General features: G+C 48.4%; 1 protein-coding gene across 7 annotated transcripts in view; it reads left to right on the forward strand.

Moving 5' to 3' along the window:
* Positions 1-24,926, forward strand: part of PCNT (pericentrin) — a 175,901-nt gene that overhangs the window by 134,032 nt on the left and 16,943 nt on the right. For all 7 annotated transcript variants that reach the window (XM_075002108.1, XM_075002112.1, XM_075002111.1 and 4 more), the window contains 4 exons: positions 9,734-10,453; positions 13,340-13,620; positions 14,358-14,460; positions 22,499-22,660. In XM_075002108.1, the coding sequence (XP_074858209.1) occupies positions 9,734-10,453; positions 13,340-13,620; positions 14,358-14,460; positions 22,499-22,660 (1,266 nt within the window). The remainder of the gene's footprint in view (positions 1-9,733; positions 10,454-13,339; positions 13,621-14,357; positions 14,461-22,498; positions 22,661-24,926) is intronic.

Raw genomic sequence — 24,926 nt, forward strand, 5'->3', positions numbered from 1 at the left:
TCCAGGTCTCCATCCCAGGAACCGTGCCTGTGCTGCCATGGTCGCTCTTACCATGCTGGGCACAGATACCCCAGGCGTGCGCCTAGGGGCAGGTCCCCCCCGAACGTCCAATACCCCCGTGGACACTCGGACGGGGACGGAAACACAGCTGTCTCAAGGGGAGTTGATTTTGGAACCCCGAGACTTTCCTTCACAAGCCTCTAGCAAGCGAGTGTACCATCGACCGCAAGACCCTGAGAATTCGAGGGAGGCGTACCCTAGTGGTTCCTCCTTGTCCTCCCCCGATGAGGCTACTGCCCCCGGGGACGTTGCTCCACCGGACGACCTCAAACAGTTTCAGGAGCTGTTTAAAAGGGTGGCTTTCACGCAAGGCATCCAAACGGCAGAGGTACAGGAGAAGCATCACAAACTCCTGAAAAATGTGAGACCCCCGGCTTCATCCAAAATCGCTATCCTGCTCGACGAAGCCATCATGGAGTCAGCCACCACCATATGGCAGACCCCGGCTTCTGCTCCACCTACAAACAAGAGAGCAGATAAGAAATACTTTGTCCTGGCGAAGGGCATGGAGTTCCTTTTTAGTCACCCACAACCAAATTCATTGGTGGTAGAATCATCTCAGCAGAGATCAAAGACTTCCCAGCACAAAGCGGGGGGGTATGGACAGAGATGCCAAGAAGCTAGAGCTGTTCGGCAGAAAGGTATACTCCTCCTCCACCCTGCTGTTGAGAATGGCAAATTTATGCATAACATCTAGCGAACCATAATTTTGACAATTACTCCCGGCTTACTTCTCTCATGGACTCACTTCCGGAAGATAAGAAACCGGTGCTGAAGGTGATTGTGCAAGAGGGCTATGCAGCTTCGAGGACAGGAGTCCAGATCGCCCTGGACGTGGCAGACATGGCGGCACGCTCAAGGGCTACAGCAGTGGTCATGCGCAGGGAATCCTGGCTTCGGACATCGGGTATCCCGAGGGATCTGCAGGCGAAGATTGTTGATCTCTCCTTTGACACGCAGAAGTTGTTTGCAGATTCAACCGATTCGGTCCTTCACTCCAGTAAGGACTCAAGAGCTACACTCCGAACCCTGGGTATTTATACCCCTCCATACAGGAAGAAAAAGTATTACCCTCAGCAAAGATGATACCTGTACCAACCACAGCGTGCTCAGTACCAACGGGGCTACGACCAAGGGCGACATCAACATCAGCAACAGTATAGAACTCCTAGGCAACGTTCCCAACAAAGCCGCGCATCCTCGGGGCAGGCCCAAAGGCAACAAGTTTGACGGGCAGGTCGAGGGCTGCACTATCACTACCATCGCGCGATGCCATCCCCAGCTAATGTTCCATCATCGCCTCCGACCGTTTCACCCCCAATGACAAAAGATCACCACAGACAAATGGGTACTGGAGATCATAGCCGTGGGTTACGCGATCCCTTTCCAGTCGCTCCCACCACCGAAACCTCCGCCCAGGCCCCACCTCAGGGATGCTTCCCACGAGGCGAGACTCAAAACAGGAGGTGGACCACCTTATGTTCATAGGGGCGGTGGAAAGAGTGTCGGAGCGATTCCAGGGGAAAGTTTTTTATTCACGATACTTCCTTACAGAGAAGAAAACAGGAGGCTGGAGGCCCATGTTAGATCTTCAGGGCCTCAACCGGTACTTGTGCAAACAACGTTCTCGGATGATCACAGTCGCCTCTATACTCACGGCACTGGACAACGGAGATTGGTTTGCAGCCCTCGACTTACAAGATGCGTATTTTCATATAACGATCCACCCGGCACACAGACGCTTTCTCCGTTTTATGGTCGGCAAGGAGCATTTCCAATACAAGGTTCTTCCGTTCGGCCTCTCCTTGGCCCCCAGAGTCTTTACCAAAACCTTGGCAGTGGTGTCAGCCTACCTGCACAGACAAGGGGTATTTATATTCCCATATCTGGACGACTGCCTGCTGAAAGGGGCCTCGAAGGCAGAGGTCTCACGCATGGTATGCGTAACAGCAGACACGTCTTCTCCGCTGGGCCTGGTCATCAACCTCGCGAAGTCCAAGACCGACCCCACACAAGACATAGAGTTCATAGGGGCACATATAAACTCTATTACAGCAAGGGTCTATCTACCCGACGCATGCTTTTCGTGCCATCAGTTCGCTGGTGCAAGTCATTACATACAGCCTCACGGTGTCGGTCTTAACGTGCTTGCAGCTGCTAGGCCCCATGGCGGTGGCAACGTTTGTGGTGCAGAGCGCCAGATTGCATATGTGCAGCCTGCAACGTTGGCTGCCGAGCATCTACAAGCTGGCATCCCACACTGTCCGCAGGGTGGTGTCGCCCATGACAGAGGTGCGCAGATCCCTGCAGTGGTGGGTAAACCCCAAGAACATGCTGACAGGGGTACCCCACAAATCTCTATTTTTCTTACTACAGACACTTCCCACATAGGATGGGGAGCTCACATCGGCGACAAAGTGACGCAAGGATTATGTTACCCTACGGAACAGTCACTGCACATAAATATACTGGAGCTCAGAGCAGTGTTCAACGCCTGCAAACAGTTTCGAGACCACATATAAGGCAAAGTAGTCGGGATCAATACAGGTAATACCTCCACCATGTTTTATATAAATCGACAAGGAGGAGCTCAATCCTGTGCCCTATGTGCAGAAGCAGTCCGGCTGTGGAACTGGTGCATCGCCAACAATATAACGTTGAAAGCCTCGTATTTGCTGGGCGCTCACAACGTGAAAGCAGACCAGCTGAGCAGGCGCTTTGCACTCACGCACGAATGGCAGATCCGTTCCGATCTGCTACGACTGATCTTTCACACATGGGGGTTTCCTCAGATAGATCTGTTTGCCACTCAACACAACAAGAAGTGCCCCCAGTACTGCTCCAGGGCAGGATTGGGGCGGGGGGTCCCTGGGGGACGCATTCGTGTTTTCATGGAAGGGCCCCCTACTTTATGCGTTTCCCCCCACAGTGCTCATCCACAAGGTCTTGCAGAAAGCCAGAAGGGAGAGAGCTCGCATGATTCTAGTAGTCCCAAAGTGAGATCGACAGCAATGGTTCTCCTTGCTTCTGCACATGTCGGACCGCCCACCACTCCCCCTTCCGGTGGCGCCAGACCTACTTATGCAGTCCCAGGGGTCCATAGTGCACCCACACCCTCAAGGCCTGCGCCTACAAGCATGGCTAATCCATGGCTCAGCTCCCTAGAGAGCACATGTACGGAGGGAGTACAGCAAGTCCTGGAGAGTAGCCAAAGGACCTCCACCAGGAAGACCTACAAGCAGAAATGGACTCAATTCACAGCCTGGTGTTCTGCCAAGCAGTTAGCTCCCCTTGACGTTCCTATACCGGTAATACTAGAATACTTATTGGACCTCAAGAGGGGCGGGCTTTCCCTATCCTCACTAAAGGTCCACCTTGCCGCTATATCTGCTTTTCAGCATGAAGAGGAGGGGCCCACGGTATTTGCCCATCCTATTGTTACCAGGTTCCTGAAGGGGCTGGTAAACCTGTACCCCCCTCGGAAACTGCTTCCACCATCGTGGAACTTGGACCTGGTGCTCAGCGCGCTAACGGGCCCACCATTTGAACCCTTAGCTACAGTTCCCCTACGTCTCCTTACGATAAAAACAACCTTCCTCCTTGCAATTATGTCAGCTCGCAGGGTGAGTGAGCTCGCAGCAGTTATGGCAACACCGCACTGCACAGTATTCTCAAAGGAGGCGGTAACTTTACGGCTGCACCCAGCCTTTGTTCCGAAAGTTTCTTCAGAGTTCCACCTTAACGAACCCATAGTTTTACCCTCGTTTTACCCAAAGCCTCACAGCTCCATCAAGGAGGCACTCCTACATCTCCTGGACGTGAGGAGGGCGTTGGCCTTCTACATAGACATAACTAAGTCCTTCCGGAAAACGGACAGACTTCTAGTCTCTCTTGCTCCCAGGTCAAAAGGAGTGGGTCTCTCTTCACAGAGAATCTCGAAGCACATTGTGTTCTGTGTAAAAATGTGCTACGAACTTCAAAAGACTCCTTTGGTGGCCCCGCCTAGGGCTCACTCCACCAGGGCGGTGGCGGCGTCAACAGCCTTTTTCAAGGGCATCGCGTTAAAAGACATCTGTAGAGCGGCGACCTGGTCATCCTATGACACCTTCGCCAAGCATTATGCCCTACATCGGGTATTCCAAGAGGATACCCGCCTCTCGACAGCAGTCCTTTTGGGGGCAAGCTGCACATAAACCGATTACCCACCTCCTTACTTGGGTTACTGCTGGGTAGTCACCTATTGTGGAGCACCCATGGGGACACTCGATGAAGAAAGAGAAGTTACTCACCGTAGTAACGATGGTTCTTTAAGATGTGTCCCCGTGGATGCTCCACCACCCGCCCATCCTCCCCGCTTCGGATCTCTGTTTAGTGTGTTTCAGGAGCATCTGAGGCGGTTGGTCAAGGAACTGGCGGGGACCGGATTGTGCACGTGGCCGGGGACGCGCAGGGGAGCGGCGCACGCCGGCGCATGCGCGGTCCGGGAGAAACTGCTGGAAAGTTTCCGATCTGCGGCGCCGGGGCGAGCCCGACACCTATTGTGGAGCACCGACGGGGACACATCTCGAAGAACCATTGTGACTACGGTGAGTAACTTCTCTTTTCCAGCATCTGGAGATGTGGGATTGCTGGCCCTTTCCTACATCCTACAGAGATTGACTGTGCAGCTGTTTCACTTGGTTATCACAGGGCTGCTCACATTCCCTGATAGTTTTCACTTTACTTGGACCAACTTCCAATTCCTGAGAAACCTTTACACTGCCTCTTTTGGACACTAGCAGAACACAGCCAGTGGTTTTACAGTCGGGCAGGTCCTGGCCATAGGAATTGAAACAGTCTTCTCCACAGGCAAAGGTCTGGCTCTGGCTCTTACAGACAAGCACCTTTACTGTTCACTCTCCTTCACCTCACTTCCATTTTCCACAGTCCCCACAGACTGCTCAGGAAAAGTTTCAGGAAAATTCTCTTCCTCAACAGCTCCCTCAAACAACAACTCACCCTTGCCTGGTTCCACAGGGGCACTGCTCCCTCGAGCCACAACCAACTCCTGGATCTCACCTACATCCAGGATCACTTCTGGCCCATCAGGCAGATTCCCACATAATCCCGCTCCAGGTGGACAGCTCGTACCACTAGACAAAAGGTTAAGATCACTTCGCTCCCTTCTGCTACTAGCTTCTTTATCTTCATCAGGCAGCATAACTCCATTGCCAGTCTGCTCTTCCTGTGTCCTGGCTAGAGGATGACTCTGGTCAGACAGTCCTCTCACACCTCCCAGTAACACCTCAGCATCAGGCAAGGAACAAGTACCAGAATTGTCTGATCTCTGGGATTCCCTGATGATACTAACTGGATCAGACCAAGTTAAAGCATCATCCTCCCTGAGAGAGACAGAGGTAGGCCCACTTCCCATCTGGGCTTCAGCTGAGCTCAGCTCCAATGCTGGGATCTTGGCCCTATCGCGAGCCCCCACAGGCTCAGACAAGGGATTCACTTCCCTAGAAGCAGCAGCACCCTTTCTTGCAACAAGGACTAGTGTCCTTATCAGGGGTACCACTACCCATCCCAGAGCCATTCCCTCCATTCCAGCCCCCATGGCTGGATTCAGAGTCACACCTGGAATGCTCTTTCCTGGTGATTCCCTCTCCAGCCACCCCAGGCTGGGGAATCTTCCTCAGACAATGGACGAGTTTCCTCACTGGCACCTTTTTCAAATTCAGGCTCTGCTCTCTTCTCAGGCTGCTGCTGCTGTTCAGCACAGACAAACAATTGGAGACACTCTCTCCTTTGTCCCAGCCCCCCTGGCTGGTCTCCACACACGCCCAGAAGGTGAGGCAGCTTCTCTCACAGACAACTTGCCATTCCCAGTGGACAAGCTGCCTTCCTGCCCAGACACATAGGCACCTTCCTCAGCCCAGGCCTGGAAAACTCTTCACAGGCCTGTCTTGGCCACTAGTAGACAATGGGTTGGAATCGCTCCTTTCCTCCTTGAGCTGTGGCAGGCCAGTTGGTTTAGAGCTCCATGCAGTCCAGGGTTCCCCACCCCGATCTGGGCTTACCCCTGCAGGAGTTTCCTTAACCCTCAGCTCTGTCATTGTACATCCATGTTGCCTTGTCCAGCTCCTTTTAATCTTGATTCAGTTTCCACGTGCTGCTGCTTCACAGCGGAGTTGCTGAGCATGGTTGCAGGCTCATAGGTCGATGCCCTCTTCACCCCGTGATCTCTGGAAGAATCCCTTCAGTGTGCCAGACTCCTTGCGGGTAACAAGCTCTCCCCGGGGTTAGGCCGTAGGCCCCTCCACCCTCTGGGACCGAGTCCAACAGACCCCCAGAGGAACCCCTTCTTCAGTGTGACACCCACTCTTGAGGACCACTACCGCAGTTGCTCGGGTTCAGCCACAAGCCCCTCCACCTTGGGGAACTGCACCTTACTGTCCATCAGTACACCTGGGTCTTGCTGGCCCCCCTTCTTCCTCCTGGGCCCCCGTCACTTCCTGCTGGATGCTCCATCCTCAGGGTGCAGTACATCCCACTGCTGACACCAGTGTGATGGGGTTCAGGGGTCCCCAAGCTCTGCACCCCATCCATAGGCAGGAGTGACTCTCACTCAGCAGGAGAACAGTGGGTTTATTAGCTGACAGGGCACAACGTTGTACAGAGGAGTTAGTATAGCAATCAGAGAAAGCCAGCCCAATCCATGTTGGGGAGAGGATGCCGCAAGGGGTCTTTTTCTCTCTCTCTCTCTCTGTCTCTCCCTCCTAGACCAGACTAACTGCTTTCCAACTCCCAGTTCCAGTTCAAACCCCTCAGACTCCACCTCCCCCTTTTTCTGCAGTCCAGAGGTGTCACCTGGTCCTCTCAGTTACCCTCAGCAGGAGCCCCACACACTCTGTGAGCCACTCACGTACACACGTATCCCCCACTACATCACAACCACTTACCAAATTATTGGAGTGGCCCTCCATCAGAAATTATTCCCCACCCCCAGTCTAATTGCACTTTGGGTACTAGAAGGATTCTTGCATATTATTGCATAGAGCTAATAGTTAAATGATGTCATTTGGTTGTTTCTTAGATTATTTCCAGATGGGATAAACGTGCATATGTCAGTGTTCAAAATTAGCAGAATTTCTTGTGCCTTCTGTGGTTCAGACTTGTCCTTCTAGAGTGGTAGCAATATCTTTTTGCTTATCTTAGACATCGTGTTAGGGGAATTTGCAAGGTTACTGCTTGGAAGTCAGTGTGCATGTTTAATAAGCATTATGCTCTGAATATAGCTTCTAGACTGGCTACTAAATGTGGCAGAGTGGTGGTTGAATTAGGGCTCTGTTCCACCTCCTGGGTTTTCAGCAGCTTTTCAAACTACCTATGAGAGAGAACATGCAGAATCACTTGAAAAAATTAAGGTTATTTTCTTGTAACCAAGACGACTGTATATTCACATTTCCTACTCACTTTTCCTTCTTTCTCAGGGTGCTGGTCTGGTCTGTCTTGAGTTAGTAGTGGAAGGAACTGAGGATGCAAAGGGCATGGCATCCCCTTAAATAGCCTCACTCTTAGAACATTCAGAAATACTTAGGAGTGGGAAAGGTGGGCGTGCATGCTCCAGTAGGCACTGCTTAGAGAAGGTTCTGCTGTTAGGGGCTGCCAGGCCACCCAGTTCTCAGAAATGGGACTATGCAGAGCCATTCAAAGAACTCTGATTACAAGTCATCTTCACATCTTAAAAACAAAGTATTCACATGTAAATAATCGTTCACCACTTCTCCTTTGTCCCTAGGAAGTGACTGAAAGAATTGTCAAAGTTAGAACAGACATTCTGCTCCCAGTTATGTCAGCTTGACATTAAAACATCTAGTCTATAATGGTATTTTTTTGTTATAACGAGACATAACTTAGTAGGCATCCTTCAGTCTGCATAGACTATGGATCGCGCCCTTTAAAGTTTCAATTGAGGACTTCATTTACAGCGTCTGTTGTGACTATAAAGACCCACATGAGAGTGACAGTCCTTGCTGCATCTCTTGCAGATGTAGTGGGTGTCTGGCAAGTCCTTATTGTGCTTTCTGTGCGCTCGCTTCTCCTCTGCTAGCTGTCTGATCTTCAACTCGCCCTTCTGAAGGCCCTTGTGTAACCCCTGCCTCCATCTGCTGCGGTCGTCTGCTAGATCTTCCCAGTTGTCCAGCTCGATGTCTACCTCTCTGAGGTCTCTCTTGCAGACATCTTTGTAATGCAACTGGGGGCATCCGGGAGGTCTTTTGCCAGAGGCTAGCTCACCATACAGGATGTCTTTTGGAATCCTTCCATCGTTCATCCTGTGGACGTGACCAGGCCAGCCGAGTCGACGCTGCCTGAGGATGATGTGCATGGTTGGGATTCCAGCTTGCTTGAGGACGGCAGTGTTGGTCACTCTGTCCTTCCATGATATTCCAAGGATGCGCCTGAGGCAGCGCAAGTGGAAGACGTTCAGCCTCTTTTCCTGGCGGGCACACAGGGTCCAAGTCTCGCTGCCATAAAGGAGGGTGCTGAGGATGCAGGCTCTGTAGACTTGCATTTTGGTGTGAGTGTACAGCTTGTTGTTATTCCACACTCTTGCTGAGTCTGGACAGAGTTATGAATGAGACATAACTTATTGAACTATAAAAGTCAGCACTTGTTTGTAAGTTAATTCTTTTGATTTCCTCCCCAGTTAACATGAGTTTTTGCTTGTCAATTGCTGCTGCAAAATATTTTTCCTTTTCTTTTAGAAATGGTTTCTATATTTGCATAAATACAGTTTTACTTATTTATATAAACTGACCTGAGACAGATTAGAAAAGCCTATGAAGCACCCCTCAAAAACAATACTCCCCTGTTTTTTGCAGTAAGACATCTCAGATAGCTTGTATGTTGTTTTTTTTTTTTTTCTGTGTTGTCTGAGTTTTCTTGTGGGTCTTCGGCTTTACATTGTCTTTGGGGTTTTTTGTACTTTTGTTTGCCTTGGTGATAGATGTGGGGCTGTCAGCGTCAGACCAAAATCTCCAAAAGGAGCTAACAAAATGTGTTGAAGCAGGGAAAGAGGAGGCCATATTGGCCAATACAAAAAAGAACAGAGCTACCCCAATCATACCCTCATTCTTCTGCAGGAAGGTTTATGAGAGATGTATTAAGAAGTTGACTTATAAGAAATGATTCAAGTATATTTAACATTTTCAGAGTGTTACCTTCCTTAATGACCACAGTGTTCACTTTCTGAACTCACCTCTGCTCGCATCGAGCCTCATTGTGGGTGGGGGGTTAAATTTTCCACATGAAGATCAACCCAGCCTATTTCTAGTATAGATGCCATTTCACTCGTCTGATTAGATAACATAGAAAGAGTCACTCGTTAAAAATTTTTAAATGCCAATTATTTCATTTTATAATGGTTTAGTAGGGAGAGGATAAAAATAAATTTCTGGGATTAATCACAAGGTGTGATGCTCCTCAATCTAGCTGAATTCCTAGCACATCGTTATTTGAAAATGTCGTTCATCTAGATTTTAATTGTTTTAATAGTACATTATTTTAATTGCTTTTTAATTTGTTTTAAATACAATAAATAAGTGCAATGTAGAAATATTATGTTTGCATCTGCATGGCTTGCAAATAAGTGTTTGTGATAATATTAATGGGAATACCTTTTCTTGAACAGGAGTTGCAGAGTGCCTTGGAATTGCAGTGCATTCAGAATAATAAAGTGTCAGTGGCCTTAGAACATGAAAAATCAGCCAATGATAATCTCCGTAAAGAACTTCAAATTGAACACTCTCGATGTGAGGCTTTACTGTCCCAAGAACGAAACAAACTGGTAGAACTACATAGAAATTTGGAGGTTGAGAAGAATCACTCCTTAGAGCTTTTGAATGCTTTGAACCATGAACGTGTTTTGACAGAACAATTGAGCATGAGAGTAAATGAAGATGCTTCTTGTAAGCATAAAGCATCATTGCTGGAACAGAGCTTTGTGAAAGAACTGCAGTCTCAGCTGGATGATGAGAGGTCCCGTGCCATGGAGCTAGCTGCTATAATTGAGAAAACACACCAGCAAGCCATTCAGTCTAAGAGGCAGCTAGAAGCTGAGGTACAAATATGTTGTGAAGAAACACAAAAAGAAAGAGAAGTTAGTACCAAGTTACGAGCTGCACTGCAGTCTCTTCAGAGTCAAAAACGGGAGGTAATCCACTCCTTGGAGGTACAGAGGGAAAGAGAGGCAAAACTGAAAGCTGACTGGGAACAGTTGCAGACACTTTTCAGGACAATGAAAGAACAGGAGAAAAGCAAGAAGGAAGAAAGGGACAAAGAGAGAAAACACGAGCAAAGGTCAGAATCTGAGAAGCGGAAGGAATGGCAGAAAGACAAAGAGGAGAGACTGGTGAGATTTTCAAAGCTGACATTATATTGAAATAACCAGATAGTTTTCTATGTTAGATCACTGTATGTAGAACATACAGAATCACAGAATGCTAGAACTGGAAGGGAGCTCGAGAGCTCTTTGAGTCTATGTCCCCTCCCCTCCCCTCCCCTCACGGCAGGACCAAGCACCTGTCTAGAACAGTGGTTCCCAAACTTCTTGGAATCATGCCCCCCCCCCCCCATGATTTTTGACAAACCTTTACACCCCCACCTCTTCTTACCATCATCCAATCCCCCCTTTAACAAAAAATTTAATTTGTAGTTTACAAAAAACACAAACTTGATATAAAAATGTTATTTAAAATTAAAAATAAGCACATAGTTTTCCTTGGCTCCTTGTGGGTACCTGGTGCAGCCCTGGCTGCCAGAGCTTCCTGTGCCAGCTGCCCCTCCTGCCTGAGACCCACGCTGCTAGAGCCACCTGCCCAAGCCCTACACCGCTGGGCCCAGCTACTCGCTTATCCACCAGCCTCCCACCCCAGCTGCAGGCCCGCCTGCCCAAGGCCCACTCTACTGGAGCTAGCTGCCCACCCACCAGCCTGAGCCCCCTGAGTCCTGCGATGCCAGGGCAAGCTGCCCAAGCCCCATGAATCCTGCAAGCTGGCTGAGCCCCATGAGCTGCCAAGCCCCTCCACTCCCACAAAGCCAGGCACCACCAGCCCCTGGCTCTTACCCAATACCCCTTACCCGAGCCAGGCACCCCCAGCCCCACATCTAACCCCATCCTCCTCCTCTTCCTCCCCCCCTCAACCCATACTCACTCACCTTTATGTGTGGGTCTTCGCTGGCTGCCTGTTTTTTATAGCAGCTGCATAGGGTCACCCGTGTAAAATGGCAGGGGCTGAGAGCCAGAAGCAAAGGCAGTCTCTTTCTCTGGGTAGGGGGAATGATGGGGGTCTGGATCACCTTGCACCCCCCCCCCCCCTTGAATTTCTTCATGCCCCCCAGTTTGGGCAACCATGGTCTTAGATCATCCCTGATAGCTATTTAGCTGTCTGGCTTTCTTGCTTTTACATATCTCCAGTGATGGAGATTCCACAACCTCCCTGTGAAGGCTATTCCAGTGCATTATTTACCATAGCTTGCATCAAGTACAGGTGCTTATATCATTTGTGGAAATGCTTGGAAAACCTTTGCTTACAACTGTTTTCCATCAGAAAATGTAGTTCTGTGGAAATCAAAATGCTAATAGTGTTATATTTCATCAAAAGCTGGTTTCACAGAAAAAAGGAGAGAAGTTCCAACTGTATCCCATTCTCCCCTTGTGAAACATTTCACTTAGATTTTTCCTTTGGAAGCAAATTTGTTTTTTGTTAATTTTTATTTTGTATATTAATATACTATATTATAAATAAATGTTGAAATAAAAATGCAATGTTTTGATTTTGTTGATACATTTTTACCTGAAATGAATTTCTGTGATGACTTTTTTTGTCAATAATTTTGAACTGTTTGGACTTTGTTCCAAGTCAGAATAAAAACAAATTTCCAAACTTCAGAATCCTCAGTGAATGGAATTTCCCATTTTTCCACACTGCTCTGTGTGCTTCACTTTCATGGTATATGAAAGTCTCTCCCCTTGCAAGTCACTTAAAAGCCCACCTGAGGGACAATTCTTCATTTCTCTCGTCATCCCGGATGAGCCCCCACCTAATAAACCATTTTGCTAGTCTTTAAAGTGCTACTTGACTGCTTTTTGTTTTCTCGTCATCTTTGGGTGACTTGTGTTCGTGAATGTGAATCTTAGAGGTAGAGGTGTAGAAGCTTTGAGACAAGGCTATTTGAGGAGTGTTTACCTTGGTGAGATATTTTTTTGTCTGTGTCAAAGGAGTAAGCTGGTGGGACATAGAGTGACTGTAAGGGAGCTACAAGTAAAATGGTCCCTTGAGAAGGATCCCTGTGCAGCAGCTGCTTTTGAAGCTTCAGTTGCTATGGTAGAGTGTGGAGAAAGTTGTATCTGAATGTAACATAGTGCATTATTTCTCCTAGTAGGTCATGTGCTTTGTGTGGAATGCAGCTGCAATGAACAAGCCTGAGCTTCCTCCTGGATAGTTTTGGAATGGGAAAGGGATCTGAATTTCAGCCCTTGCAGATAGAGAAGTGACCCTGGGCATGAGGGGAAAAATATCTCTGCTTCTGCTTGAGAGAGCCTTGCTGCACATTTTATGCACAACCCCATTGTTCTTGGGAGAATGGAACATGCTGGTAGATGAGCAGGACCTTTGAGGGCCGGGCTGTGATGAGGGGATGGTTCTGATGCCAAAATTGTCTCTAGAAGAGTCTTTCTCTCCCATCTGTGGCTGAAGAGTAATTCATGTATGGGGGACTGAAGCAGAAATTAATATTTTAAGTGAAATTATTTAGACAAGTACCTTCCTCGTGGTATTGTCTGGCTATCTGATCTCAAAGACTTGTTCTGCATAGTACTGTAAGGTCCCCACATTCAGGAACTTCATGTTTGCGAGTGCCTCTGGGACTGGGAGCACCCCCGCCACTTCCCTGGGGCCCCAGGCAGGGAACGCCAGCAGCCGCTGCTGCATCCCTGGGCAGGGAGTGCTAGCAGTTGCTGCTGCTTCACAGGAGCACTGGGTGGGGAATGCTGGCAGCTGCCACTGCTTCCCCAGGGCTCTGAGCCCCACCCGACCCCTCCAATTCACAAAAATGAACATCCGCGAGGGTTCTGAGCACCGAGCCCTTGTGAATGTTGCAACCCTACTGTACTGTGAATAACGGTGCAAATGCTAGGGACAGCTGTGGTCATTACTTAGTAGTATGTATGAGTGTGGTTTTTACTGGCAGTCTGTGCATGTAAATTACTGATGATGACTTATTCTTATTCCAATAGCATGAGTTGGAGTTGCAGCACGAGAGAGATGAAAACAAAATGAAGTTGCTCCAGCAGACACTTGCAGAATTAGAGGAACAAGAAAGAAATCTCGCTTCTTCTCATAAAAGTCAGCGAGAGCTTCCTTTGTGTCCTACAAACAGTGATTATAATGCCAGCTTGTCCATAGCAACTGAGGCTGAAACATTACACCTGCAGCAGCAGCAACTAGAGAAGATAAGACAACAATTGCTTTTTGCTGCTGTGCATCTAAATGAGTTCATATATAAAACTGTAGACAAGTGAGTAGTAAGAATATGTAATCATTTTAAGCTCTTGCTCTTTGAAGAAGCTTGCACTGGCCACAGCTGGGTGCAAATTGCTGGACTAGCTGCACCACTGGTCTCATCCAATATGGCAATTCTTATATGTTTTAATAGGATTTCTCACTTCTCTGAGTTTGCACAACAGAGGCTTGAGTTTCAAAATGGTGCACAATATAGGCCACTGGGTAGGTTCCTATGTAGCATTATTTTGAATTACTATCCTAGAAGTTAAGAAACTGTGCTACAGGTTGTACTTCCCTGGTCCGGCGCCCTCGGGACCTCAGTGGTCACCAGCCAGGGATTTTGCTTGACCAGGAGAGGTTAATGTCCCCTGTCCCCATCCCTAGATGGCTATCCAGCTGCAGTGTGCCATTACAGTTGGCTCCCCAGCCCAAGTGCTCTGGCCCTGATCCCTTGCCCAGGGCAAGCCGGTGCTCCAGCTTCTGCCCCTCCTCCCCACACTCAATGGGCCTGCCAGCTGGTTGCCTTCCTACCCTGGCTCTCTGGTCTAGGAACAAGGAATGTTGCTGGGTCAGAGAGTGCCTGTTTTAGGGGTTGCAACCTGTGTTCTCAACCCACCACAATTTAATTATTCTTGTCATCAAGTTTCAGAAGTAAAATGTTCACTCTAGTAGTTACAATTAATGCGGTAGTTTTATCTAAGATAACAGCAAAGCCGCTTACTGAAAAAAATTATAATTTGTTTTTAACAGAACAGTTAATGATTGGTCTGCATCAAATGATGAAGCTATAGCTTCTTTACTACATACTTTAAAGGAGCTGAAATCAGAGTTATTGACTTCTTCTACCCCTCTGGTAAGGGAAACACACATATGTTTTGTTTTAATATACTTCTACTAGCAGATTTATGTGGTGTTGCTTGGGTCCTTAACTCAATTAAGTTTTTGTTTTCTTTTTGGAATATAAATGGAAAATTTTCAAGTGTTTAAATGATTTTTTTCAAAAATAGCGTTCTTCTTCGAGTGGTCCCCGTGGGTGCTCCACAGTAGGTGTTGGGCTCGCCCGGCACCGCAGATCGGAAATCTTCCAGCAGTTTCTCCTGGATCGCGCATGCGCTGGCGTGCGCCGCTCCCCTGTGCGCCCCCGGCCGCGTGCACGATCCGGTCCCCACCAGTTCCTTCTCAACCGCCATCGGCTGCAGACGGAATCCACTCAGGCTAAGGCCAGAGTCAGATTACTTAGTGGTTTTGTTTTTTTCCACGTGTAATTTGTTGTTTTTGGTTATTAAACAACAAAAAAAAAAAAAAAAAAAAAAAAAAAAAGAGAGAGAAAGCAAAGACAAAGAGAATATCAGCAAAAAAAAAAAGGGGGGGGAAAAAGAGAGGAGCGGAGAAGAGAAGAGCAGATGTGAAGGCCATTTATGCTGCCCGCTGCCGCAGGCCGGTGATCACTATTTGGGGTGGAAAGGCACGGATTAAGTGCTAAGTACCCTATTAACAATAAAGGACTCACCGCAATGGCCTCTTCAGGTTTTACAAAGCGGGAGTCATGCTGTGAAGCTATGCTGGCCTCCGTGGGGCATAGCGAAGGCATCCGATGCCTGGGGGAATTACGGCTACCCAGACACGTTCTCACTGTGCTAAGCTCACAGTCAGGGCCAGGAAGGACAGAGCGATGAGGCGTAAAATGCTCTTGTTGATAAGGCTCTCCAGCCGGACTTGCTGGAGAAGCCTCACCCAGAAGGGCCCTCTGGGTTCCATAAGAGGAGGGTAGTTTTTCTCTGACCCCCTCGGTGCAGAAATGGAGGAAACTCTCCCTGGCTCAATCCTTGCCATGCGTTTGCAGCGAGCAGGATGAGTAGAGCACACAGCCCCCAGCTGCATACTCAGGCAAGCGGCAGCGCACGTGGCAGCGGTTGAGCCTCCGGTTATACAACAGCTGGCACGCGCGGCGCCTAGTGCGTCAGCCAGGCAAGCACCGGAACTGGCGGCATCGCCACAGGCGGCACAGACCCCCGCGGCACCAGCGGTGCAGGGGTACCAGGCACGGAGCCTGCAGGCACCAGAGGAGGATACCCGCGCGGCACCGCAGCTGACGGTGCCGAGTGCAGCGCTGACAGCGGGGCCGAGATCCTCGGCACGGAAGGGGGCAGTGCCAGCCCCACAGCGGAGGGGCAAGGCAACATCAAAAACCCGGCACTGCAGTCCATCTCTGGACAGGGCTGCGCTGCTGTTAGCACCAAGCCCTCCCCCTGTAATACACACGCCGCACCGAAGGCCTGTGTCTCCACTGGCCCATCCGGAAAAAAAAAGAAAAACCTTCTTCTCCGTTCCTCCAACCAATGTCACCTTGGCTTGGGCCACCTTCACCCATGCTGCCGTGGTCGTCCTTATCATGCTGGACACAGACAAACACAGGCCTGCACCCAGGGGCAGGTCCCCCCCCGGCTGCTCAGTACCCCCGTGGGCGCTCCCGATCGGGGACGGAAACACAGTTGTCTCAAGGGGAGTTAATTTTAGAACCCCGAGACTTTCCTTCACAGTCCTCCAGCGAGCAAGTGTATCATTGACTGCGGGAGCCCGAGGATTCGAGTGAGGTTTACCTTAGTGGTTCCTCCTCATCCTCCCCAGATGAGGCCATGGCCCCCGGGGATGTGTCTCCCCCGGATGACCTTAAACAGTTTCAGGAGCTGTTTAAAAGGGTGGCTTTCATGCAAGACATTCAAACGGCAGAGGTGCAGGAGAAACATCACAAACTCCTGGAAAATGTGAGACCCCCGGCTTCGTCCAAAATTGCTATTCCGCTGGACGAAGCCATTCTGGAGTCAGCCATTACTATATGGCAGACTCCGGCCTCTGTTCTGCCTACGAACAAGAAAGCGGATAAGAAATACTTTGTCCCGGCAAAGGGCATGGAGTTCCTATTCAGTCACCCACAACCATATTCTTTGGTGGTCGGGTTGTCCCAGCAGAGGTCAAAGGCTTCTCAGTACAAATCGGGGGATCGGACAAAGATGCTAAGAAGCTAGAGCTGTTTGGCAGGAAGGTATATTCCTCTCCTATCCTGCTGTTGAGAGTGGCAAATTATGGGCACACCTAGCAAACCATAATTTTGATAATTACTCCGGGCTTACTCCCGGAAGATAAAAAGCCGGTGTTAAAGGCGATTGTTCAAGAGGGCTATGCAGCATCGCAGACGGGAGTCCAGATTGCCCTGGACGTGGCGGACACGGCGGCACGTTCAACGGCTACAGCAGTGGTCATGCATAGAGAATCCTGGCCCCAGATGTCGGGTATCTCGAGGGACCGACAGGCGAAAATCGTGGACCTTCCCTTTGATACACAAAAGCTGTTTGCAGACTCAACCGACTCGGTCCCTCACTCCAGTAAGGACTCGAGAGCTACACTTAGAACCTCAGGCATTTATGCTTCCCCATACAGGAGGGAAAAATTTTATCCTCAGCAAAGACGCTACACTTACAACCACAGCGTGCTCAATATCAACGGGGCTATGGCCAAGGGCACTATCAATAGCAGCAACAGTACAGAACTCCTAGGCGACGTTCTCAACAAAGCCGTATGCCCTTGGGTCAGGCCCAAAGGCAACAAGTTTGATGGGTATGTCGGGGGCTGCACTATCAATACCCTCGCTCAATGCCACTCTCATCTCATGTTCCATCATCGCCTCAGACCGTTCCACTCCCAATGGCAAAAGATCACCACAGACATATGGATGCTGGAGATCATAGCCACGGGTTACACGATCCCCTCCCAGTCGCTTCCACCGATGAAGCCTCCCACCAGGTCTCACCTCAGGGACACTGCCACGAGGCGAGGCTCAAGCAGAAAGTGACTCACCTTATGTTCATAAGGGCGGTGGAAAGAGTGCCAGAATAATTCCAGGGGAAGTTTTTTATTCACGCTACTTCCTACCAGGGAAGAAAACAGGAGACTGGAGGCCCATCTTAGATCTTCGGGGCCTCAACTGTTACTTGCGCAAGCAACATTTTCGGATGATCACAGTTGCCTTGATACTCACGGCACTGGACGATGGAGACTGGGTTGCAGCACTCGACTTACGAGATGCTTACTTTCATATAACAATCCACCTGGCACACAGACGCTTCCTCCACTTCACGGTCGGCCAGGAGCGCTTCCAGCACAGGGTTCTTCCGTTTGGCCTCTCCTCGGCCCCCAGAGTCTTACCAAAACTCTGGCAGTGGTGTCAGCCTACCTGCACAGACGGGGTGTTTATTTTTGCCATATCTGGGCGACTGCCTGCTAAAAGAGACCTTGAAGGCAGAGGTCTCACGCATGATACGCGTCACAGCGGACACGTTTCTTCGCTGGGCCTAGTCATCGGCCTCGCAAAGTCAAAGTCACACAACATATAGAGTTCATAGGGGCACGCATGAACTCTATCACAGCAAGGGTGTACTTACCCGACGCCCGCTTCCGCGCAATCAGTTTGCTGGTGCAAGTCATTACATACAGCGCCACGGTGCCGGTCTTTAACGTGCCTACAGCTGCTGGGCCACATGGCGGCAGCGACGTTTGTGGTACAGAATGCCAGGTTGCACATGTCAAGCCTGTAGCATTGGCTGGTGAGCGTTTACAAACCAGCATCCCACACTGTCCACAGGGTGGTGTTGCCCACAACAGAGGTGTGCAGATCCCTGGCGTGGTGGGAAAAGCCTGAGAATCTGCTAGTGGGGGTGCCTTTTCACCAACCACAAATTTCTATTTTTCTTACTACCAACGTCTCCCACGTGGGATGGGGAACGCACATCGGCGACAAGGTAACGTAAGGGCTATGGTCCCCTGTGGAACAGACACTGCACATATCCATACTGGAGCTCAGAGCAGTGTTCAACGCCTGCAGACATTTTCGAGATTACCTAAATGGCAAAGTAGTCGGGATTCAATACCGACAATACCTCCACTATGTTTCTACATCAATCAACAAGGGGGAGCATGATCCCGTGCCCTGTGTGCGGAAGGAGTCCGATTGTGGAATCGGTGCATCGCCAACAACATAACGTTGAAAACCTCGTACTTGCCGGTCGCTCACAACGTGAATGCAGATCAGCTGAGCAGGCGCTTCACAATCACGCACGAATGGCAGATCCGCTCTGATCTGCTACAGCGCATTTTTCGTACATGGGGTTTTTCCCCAGATCGATCTGTTTGCCACCCAGTACAAAAAAAAAAAAAAAAAAAGTGTCCCCAGTACTGCTCCAGGGCAGGAGTGGGGCGGGGGTCCCTGGGGGACGCATTCATGTTTTCATGGAAGGGCTCCCTACTTTACGCGTTTCCCCTGCAGCGCTTATCCGCAAGGTCTTGCACAAAGTCAGAAGGGAGAGAGCTCGCATGACACTCATAGTCCCACTTGGGATCGGCAGCAATGTTTTCCCTTGCTTTTGCGCATGTCGGACCGCCCACCGCTCCCTCTACCGGTGGCACCGGACTTACTCACGCAGGCTCAAGGGTCCATAGTGCACCCGCACCCTCAGGGTCTGCACCTACAAGCATGGCTAATCCATGGCTCAGCTCCTTAAAGAGCACGTGTGCGGAGGGAGCACAAGTAGTCCTGGAATGTAGCCAAAGGACCTCCACCAGGAGGACTTACAAGCAGAAATGGACTCAATTCACAGCCTGGTGTTCCGCCAAGCAGTTAGCTCCCCTTGACGTTCCTATACCTGTAATACTAGAATACTTATTGGACCTAAAGAGAGGCGGGCTTTCTCTATCCTCGCTAAGGTCCACCTCGCCGCTATATCAGCCTTTCGGCATACAGAGGAAGGGCCCATAGTATTCGCCCATCCTATCGTTACCAGGTTCTTGAAGGGGCTGGTAAACCTGTACCCTCCCTCGGAAACCGCTTCCACTATCGTGGAATTTGGACTTGGTGCTCAGCACGCTATCGGGTCCACCTTTTGAACCATTAGCCACAGTTCCCATACGTCTCCTTACGATAAAAACAACCTTCCTCCTTGCAACTACGTCAGCCCGCAGGGTGAGTGAGCTCGCGGCAGTGATGGCAATGCTGCACTGCACAGTATTCTCAAAGGAGGCGGTAACCTTAAGGCTGCGCCCAGCCTTTGTTCCAAAAGTCTCTTCGGAGTCCAATCTTAACGAGCCAATAGTTTTACCCTCGTTTTACCCGAAGCCTCACAGCTCCGGCAAGGAGGCACGCCTGCATCTCCTAGATGTGAGGAGGGCGTTGGCCTTCTACACAGACAGAACTAAGTCCTTCCGGAAAACGGACAGGCTTCTAGTCTCTCTTGCTCCCGGGTCAAAAGGAGAAGGTCTCTCTTCCCGGAGATTCTCAAAGCACATTGTATCCTGTATAAAAATGTGCTTCGAACTTCGAAAGACTCCTTTGCTGGCCCCGCCCAGGGCTCACTCCACCAGGGCGGTGGCGGCATCAACAGCCTTCTTCAAGGGCATTGCATTAACAGACATCTGTAGAGTGGCGACCTGGTCATCCCATCACACCTTCACCAAGCATTATGCCCTGCCTCGGGTATTCTAAGAGGATACCCGTCTGTCGACAGCAGTCCTCTCGGGGACAAGCTGCACATAAACCGATTACCCACCTCCTTACTTGGGTTACTGCTGGGTAGTCACCTATTGTGGAGCACCCACGGGGACCACTCGAAGAAGAAAGAGAAGTTACTCACCTGTAGTAATAATGATGGTTCTTCGAGATGTGTCCCCGTGGGTGCTCCACCACCCGCCCATCTTCCCCGCTTCGGATCTCTGTCTCGTGTTTTTCAGGAGCATCCGAGGCAGTTGGTCAAGGAACTGGCGGGGACTGGATTGTGCACGCGGCTGGGGGCGCGCAGGGGGGCGGCGCGCGCCGGCACATGCGCAATCCAGGAGAAACTGCTGGAAGATTTCCGATCTGCGGCGCCGGGCAAGTGCGACACCTATTGTGGAGCACCCACGGGGACACATCTCAAAGAACCATCGTTACTACAGGTGAGTAACTTTTCTTTGTTTTATTAAGTTAATTTTCATTTCAGATTTCTTAAAAAAAGGAATTGTTCAAATTTGGTTTTAATTTTTTTAGGAATTTTTTTAAATGGGAATTTTATCCCGTATATGTGTATATTTTTTTTTTCTTCATGCTTATTAACTCTTATCATTCGCTATGGTTTAACAAAAAAGGTCTATAGTCACTTTGGTCCGCAGTAAGATTTTCTTCTAGTTTTCAAACCTTAAGCATTGATTTAACTGTGCCAAAACAGAGCACTCCTCCAAATTTCTCCATTTTATCTCATTTCTGTAAGATTTATTGGGAAGCAATCCTATTCCAGGTTCATCCTACTTTTCTGGTTCATATTGCTTCAGTCTCTTTCAACATTTGTTCAGTTATATCAATTTTGAGGACCGTACTTGATTTGGTAATCATCTCTTTTCTGTTTACTAGTTATAAGAGAAGAAATCCAATTCCAAGCACATTCCATTTTTGTGGCACAACCAAATCCTTGTATTGCTTTCAATGATAAGAGGAAGCTGTTTTCCAAATTTGGTCCTAGCTCTGTTTGAGGAGTTCTTGATCAAACTCTCTAAAATATATACTAGCTTTCTGCTTTTGCTTGAAATTTACATGTAAACTGCAACTTTGTATAACTTCCAAAGGAAGCTAACTCCTCCATCCATTGAGTATCGGGGGAGTGTGATAAACAGTTTAATACTTGGCTGTGTTAATCGCAGACTCTTACAGGCATCAATTGTTATTGCCACGTTTGCTTTTCAAGTCTGTTTTTTCCCCCTATGTATAATTTGTCAGGGGATGCCCAAGCCTGGCCTGTGTTGCTTCCAATTTTGTAGACATCCTGAGACAGATTTACTTTTTAGCAAACTTTTGAATAGTTTCCCAAAAGCACAGTTATGGCTTGAAGTTACAGAAGGGAGGATTTGATGGAAACATCCATGGTATTTTGGATATTGTAGACAGTCTAGTAATATTCCATGACCCAGATAACCCAGGGCAGAAGAATTTACTGGGTTCAAAAATGTCTCAAATTAAATATAGTTTTAAAACATTCTGAAACCATTGGCCTTGTCATTAAGTTCCTTTCCCTGAGGCACATTTTAATTCAGTTGCTTTTAAATGGAAAAAGAGCTCCCCTCACCTCTAACTGCCCAAATATTCTTTGCTTCTTTAATCAAAAAGGCCTAATCTTGTCTTTGTGTATTCAGAACACTTTGCCAAGCTTTCAGTAATGAGCTCGTAGAAAAACCTCGTGAAATACTTGAAGATGAGTTTTGAGAACATATCCCTCTGACTCTTAAAATCTCCTTGAGTGCAACTTTTTAAATTAGACCAGTGCTACAGAGCACATTCTGTGAAGGAAACTTGCTTTTGCTTTTGCTTTTACCGATGAAGAGCTGGTCACTTAATGCCAGTCTCATTGTTTCCAGCTGCCTAATTGTATTAAAAAGAAAAAAGCAAGCTACAATACTTTCCCTTTTTTACTTTCCATCTAAGTAATTGTTATAGTAGTCAAGTGGATACTGATCATAATGGGAAGGTAGGTGGAATGTTTTGTATGAAAAACTTTATAATTTAAAAAATTCACACAAATTTTATCTTTTTTTCCAGTGTTGTTGTATCAAATTGTCCAAAATTTGATAGTTGGAAGATTTCTACCAGCTCTCTGAAATGGCTGATTTAATTTATTTCTCATCTGTGTTGTACAGAGGAGAGGGGCACTTTATGCTTTGCTGCCTCCTACTGTAAAGTTTTAAAATGAAAATCACTAGAGTCTAGGTTATTGCTTGATATAAATGTTAGTAGGACTCAAATATATTTTTGGTATAAATGTTGAAGATAAAAATGTTAGTAGGACTCAAGTATATATTTTTCTCAATTTTTTTAAAAGAAACCAGTGCAAGGTTCGATTTCTCTGGTAGACATGTTATTAAAAGAAAATGGAGAACTTACAAAGTCTGTAACAATCCTGACAGAGGAGAAATTAGAATTAAGAGCAGCAATTTCTCAACTAGAGAAGACTCTCCAACAAAGAGGAATTGATAACAAACGGGTATGTATTAATTTTTAGTTGGCCTATATTTTTCTATTTGCTGTCACCAGCTGTATGCATGGCAGGTGACTGACGACAGCTGCCTGCCAGCCTGGTGCTAGTAAAATACCAACATACTAGGCTTGCATGGATTAGTAATGTCCTTCATTGTTCAGATATTCATTGTGTGATGTTATATACTGGTATATTGATTGTTGAGAAATACCATGCACCTTGATGAAGCTGAAATTGGCACAAACAGTAGCTCGTTTGCCAAGTAAAATAGGTAGGGCCCTACCAGATTCACAGCTACGCAAAATGCATAGTGGACTGTGAAATCTGGCTTTTTGTGTGCTTTTACCCTATACAGATTTCACAGGGTAGACCAGCGTTTCTCAGACTGGGGGTCCTGACTCAAAAGGGAGTCGCAGGTGGATCCTGACAGTTATCTTAGGAGGGTCATGGTATTGCTGCCCTTAATTCTGTGCTGCCTTTGGAGCTGGACAACTTGTGAGTGGTGGTTGTAATGTAGGCTTGATGCCGAGCTCTGAAAGCAGCACCCTGCCAGCAGCAGTGCAGAAGTAAGCATGGTCATACCAAACCCATGTTTCTCTTATTTCTGTATTGCTGCTTTCAGAACTGGGTGACCAGACAGGAGTAGCAGCTGCTGACCCAGGGCCCAGCTCTGCAGGCAGCAGTGCAGAAGTAAGGGTGAGGATACCATACTATGCTATCCTTACTGATATGCTGCTGGTGGTGGTAGCTCTGTTTTCAGAGCTAGATTCCTGGCCAGCAGCCACCCCTCTCCAGCTACCCAACTCTGAAGGTAAAGTTGCTGCCAGTAGCTGCATAGAAGTAAGGGTAGCAATATTGCAATCCCTATATAATAACCTTGAACCCCATCACAACTTGTTTTATGGTCACTGTCTATGTGTCACTTGGTGCCCTATTCTGTGTTTGCCTCCTTGATGAACATAGAGCTGATCTATATTTACCAGACGATTGACATGGGAAGATGAGTCTTCTGAGTTCAATTTTGCCATGTGTTCAGACGCAGCAAAATTGACCTCTCTGGGCTCACCTGTCAACCCCCATACTCCACGCTATTGCATGGAGTAGGGGACGCTGGCACAAGCCTGAAGAGCCCTTAACTACACTAGGTAAGAAAGTTAATTCTGATACATTGATTCTAGCTATGCTATTAGCTCCTTTTGAATCCGCTCGTAGTGTTGGTCAAGATCAGCCTCCCAAGAACAATCTAGGGTGCGCTATTCTACTGGTACTGGATGCAGTGTTGATGCTGCCCAGCTCAGCATCTCTAGCCTTCCCACTTGATGTCCCTATCATCTTCTGGAGGGGCATCTGTGGCTTCTGGGGTTTCAATAGCAGCAGTTCCCAGGTTCTCCAAAGAAGCTGGAGTTTTCCATTGGGCCCCCAATAACAGTTTTGGACCCCTTTGGCCTTCTGCCACACCCAGCACACACTTCCGTTGGGTCTTCCACAGGCTTCTTCTGAATCATGTGCTCTGGATGTGCAGTTAGCTATTCACCTGGTCCAGAACAAGTGACCAGAGTCTTGTGTCCACCTAGTCATCCTGAGCCCCCTCTAGCTCTTGACCCACACCAGCCAGGCAAGGCTTAGGACACAGCGCTGCCTTTAGCCTCCTCATCCTTCTCCCCAGGTGAGGTGGTAGCAGGCACAGCGGTTGCTGGATCCCTGCCTTCAGAACTACACATTGTTGCAAGGCTGCTTCAGGAAGGTGGCCCTTAGCCTCACCCTACAAATTGAGGAGGTGGCTGAACAGGCAACCCGATGGTGGACATCTTGGCTCCAGAGGGTCCACCCAGTGTGGTGCTCCCTATTATAAAGACCATCCAATTTATAGCTACAAATATCTGGCAGATCCCAGTCTTGATTTAGAGCATAAATAATTCATTCCCAGTAAGGGATTCAATTTTCTGTTTACCTGCCTGCCGCCATATTCGCTAATGGTAGAGGTGGTAAACAGAATAGACAGGGTCACCAGGCTCCAGTGCTTAAATTGAGGGATGCTAAGCATCTTGATTTGTTTGGCTGTAAAAGTCGGTTCTGTAAAGGGGATTGCTGCTCTGTATAGCCAGTTAGTAGCCTGTCCTGAGTAGATACGATTACAGTTCTGGGCTTCACTCCCTAAATTTAAAGAACTGCTGCCCCAGGAATCACAGGATGAATTTGAAGACTTGGTGCAATATGGTCGCCTGAACCTCTCTCCAAGCATCACTGCACACAGCGGACTCCACTGCATCAG

This window comes from Carettochelys insculpta, chromosome 8 (assembly GCF_033958435.1).
Source record: "Carettochelys insculpta isolate YL-2023 chromosome 8, ASM3395843v1, whole genome shotgun sequence".
Classification (NCBI taxonomy): Eukaryota; Metazoa; Chordata; order Testudines; family Carettochelyidae; genus Carettochelys; species Carettochelys insculpta.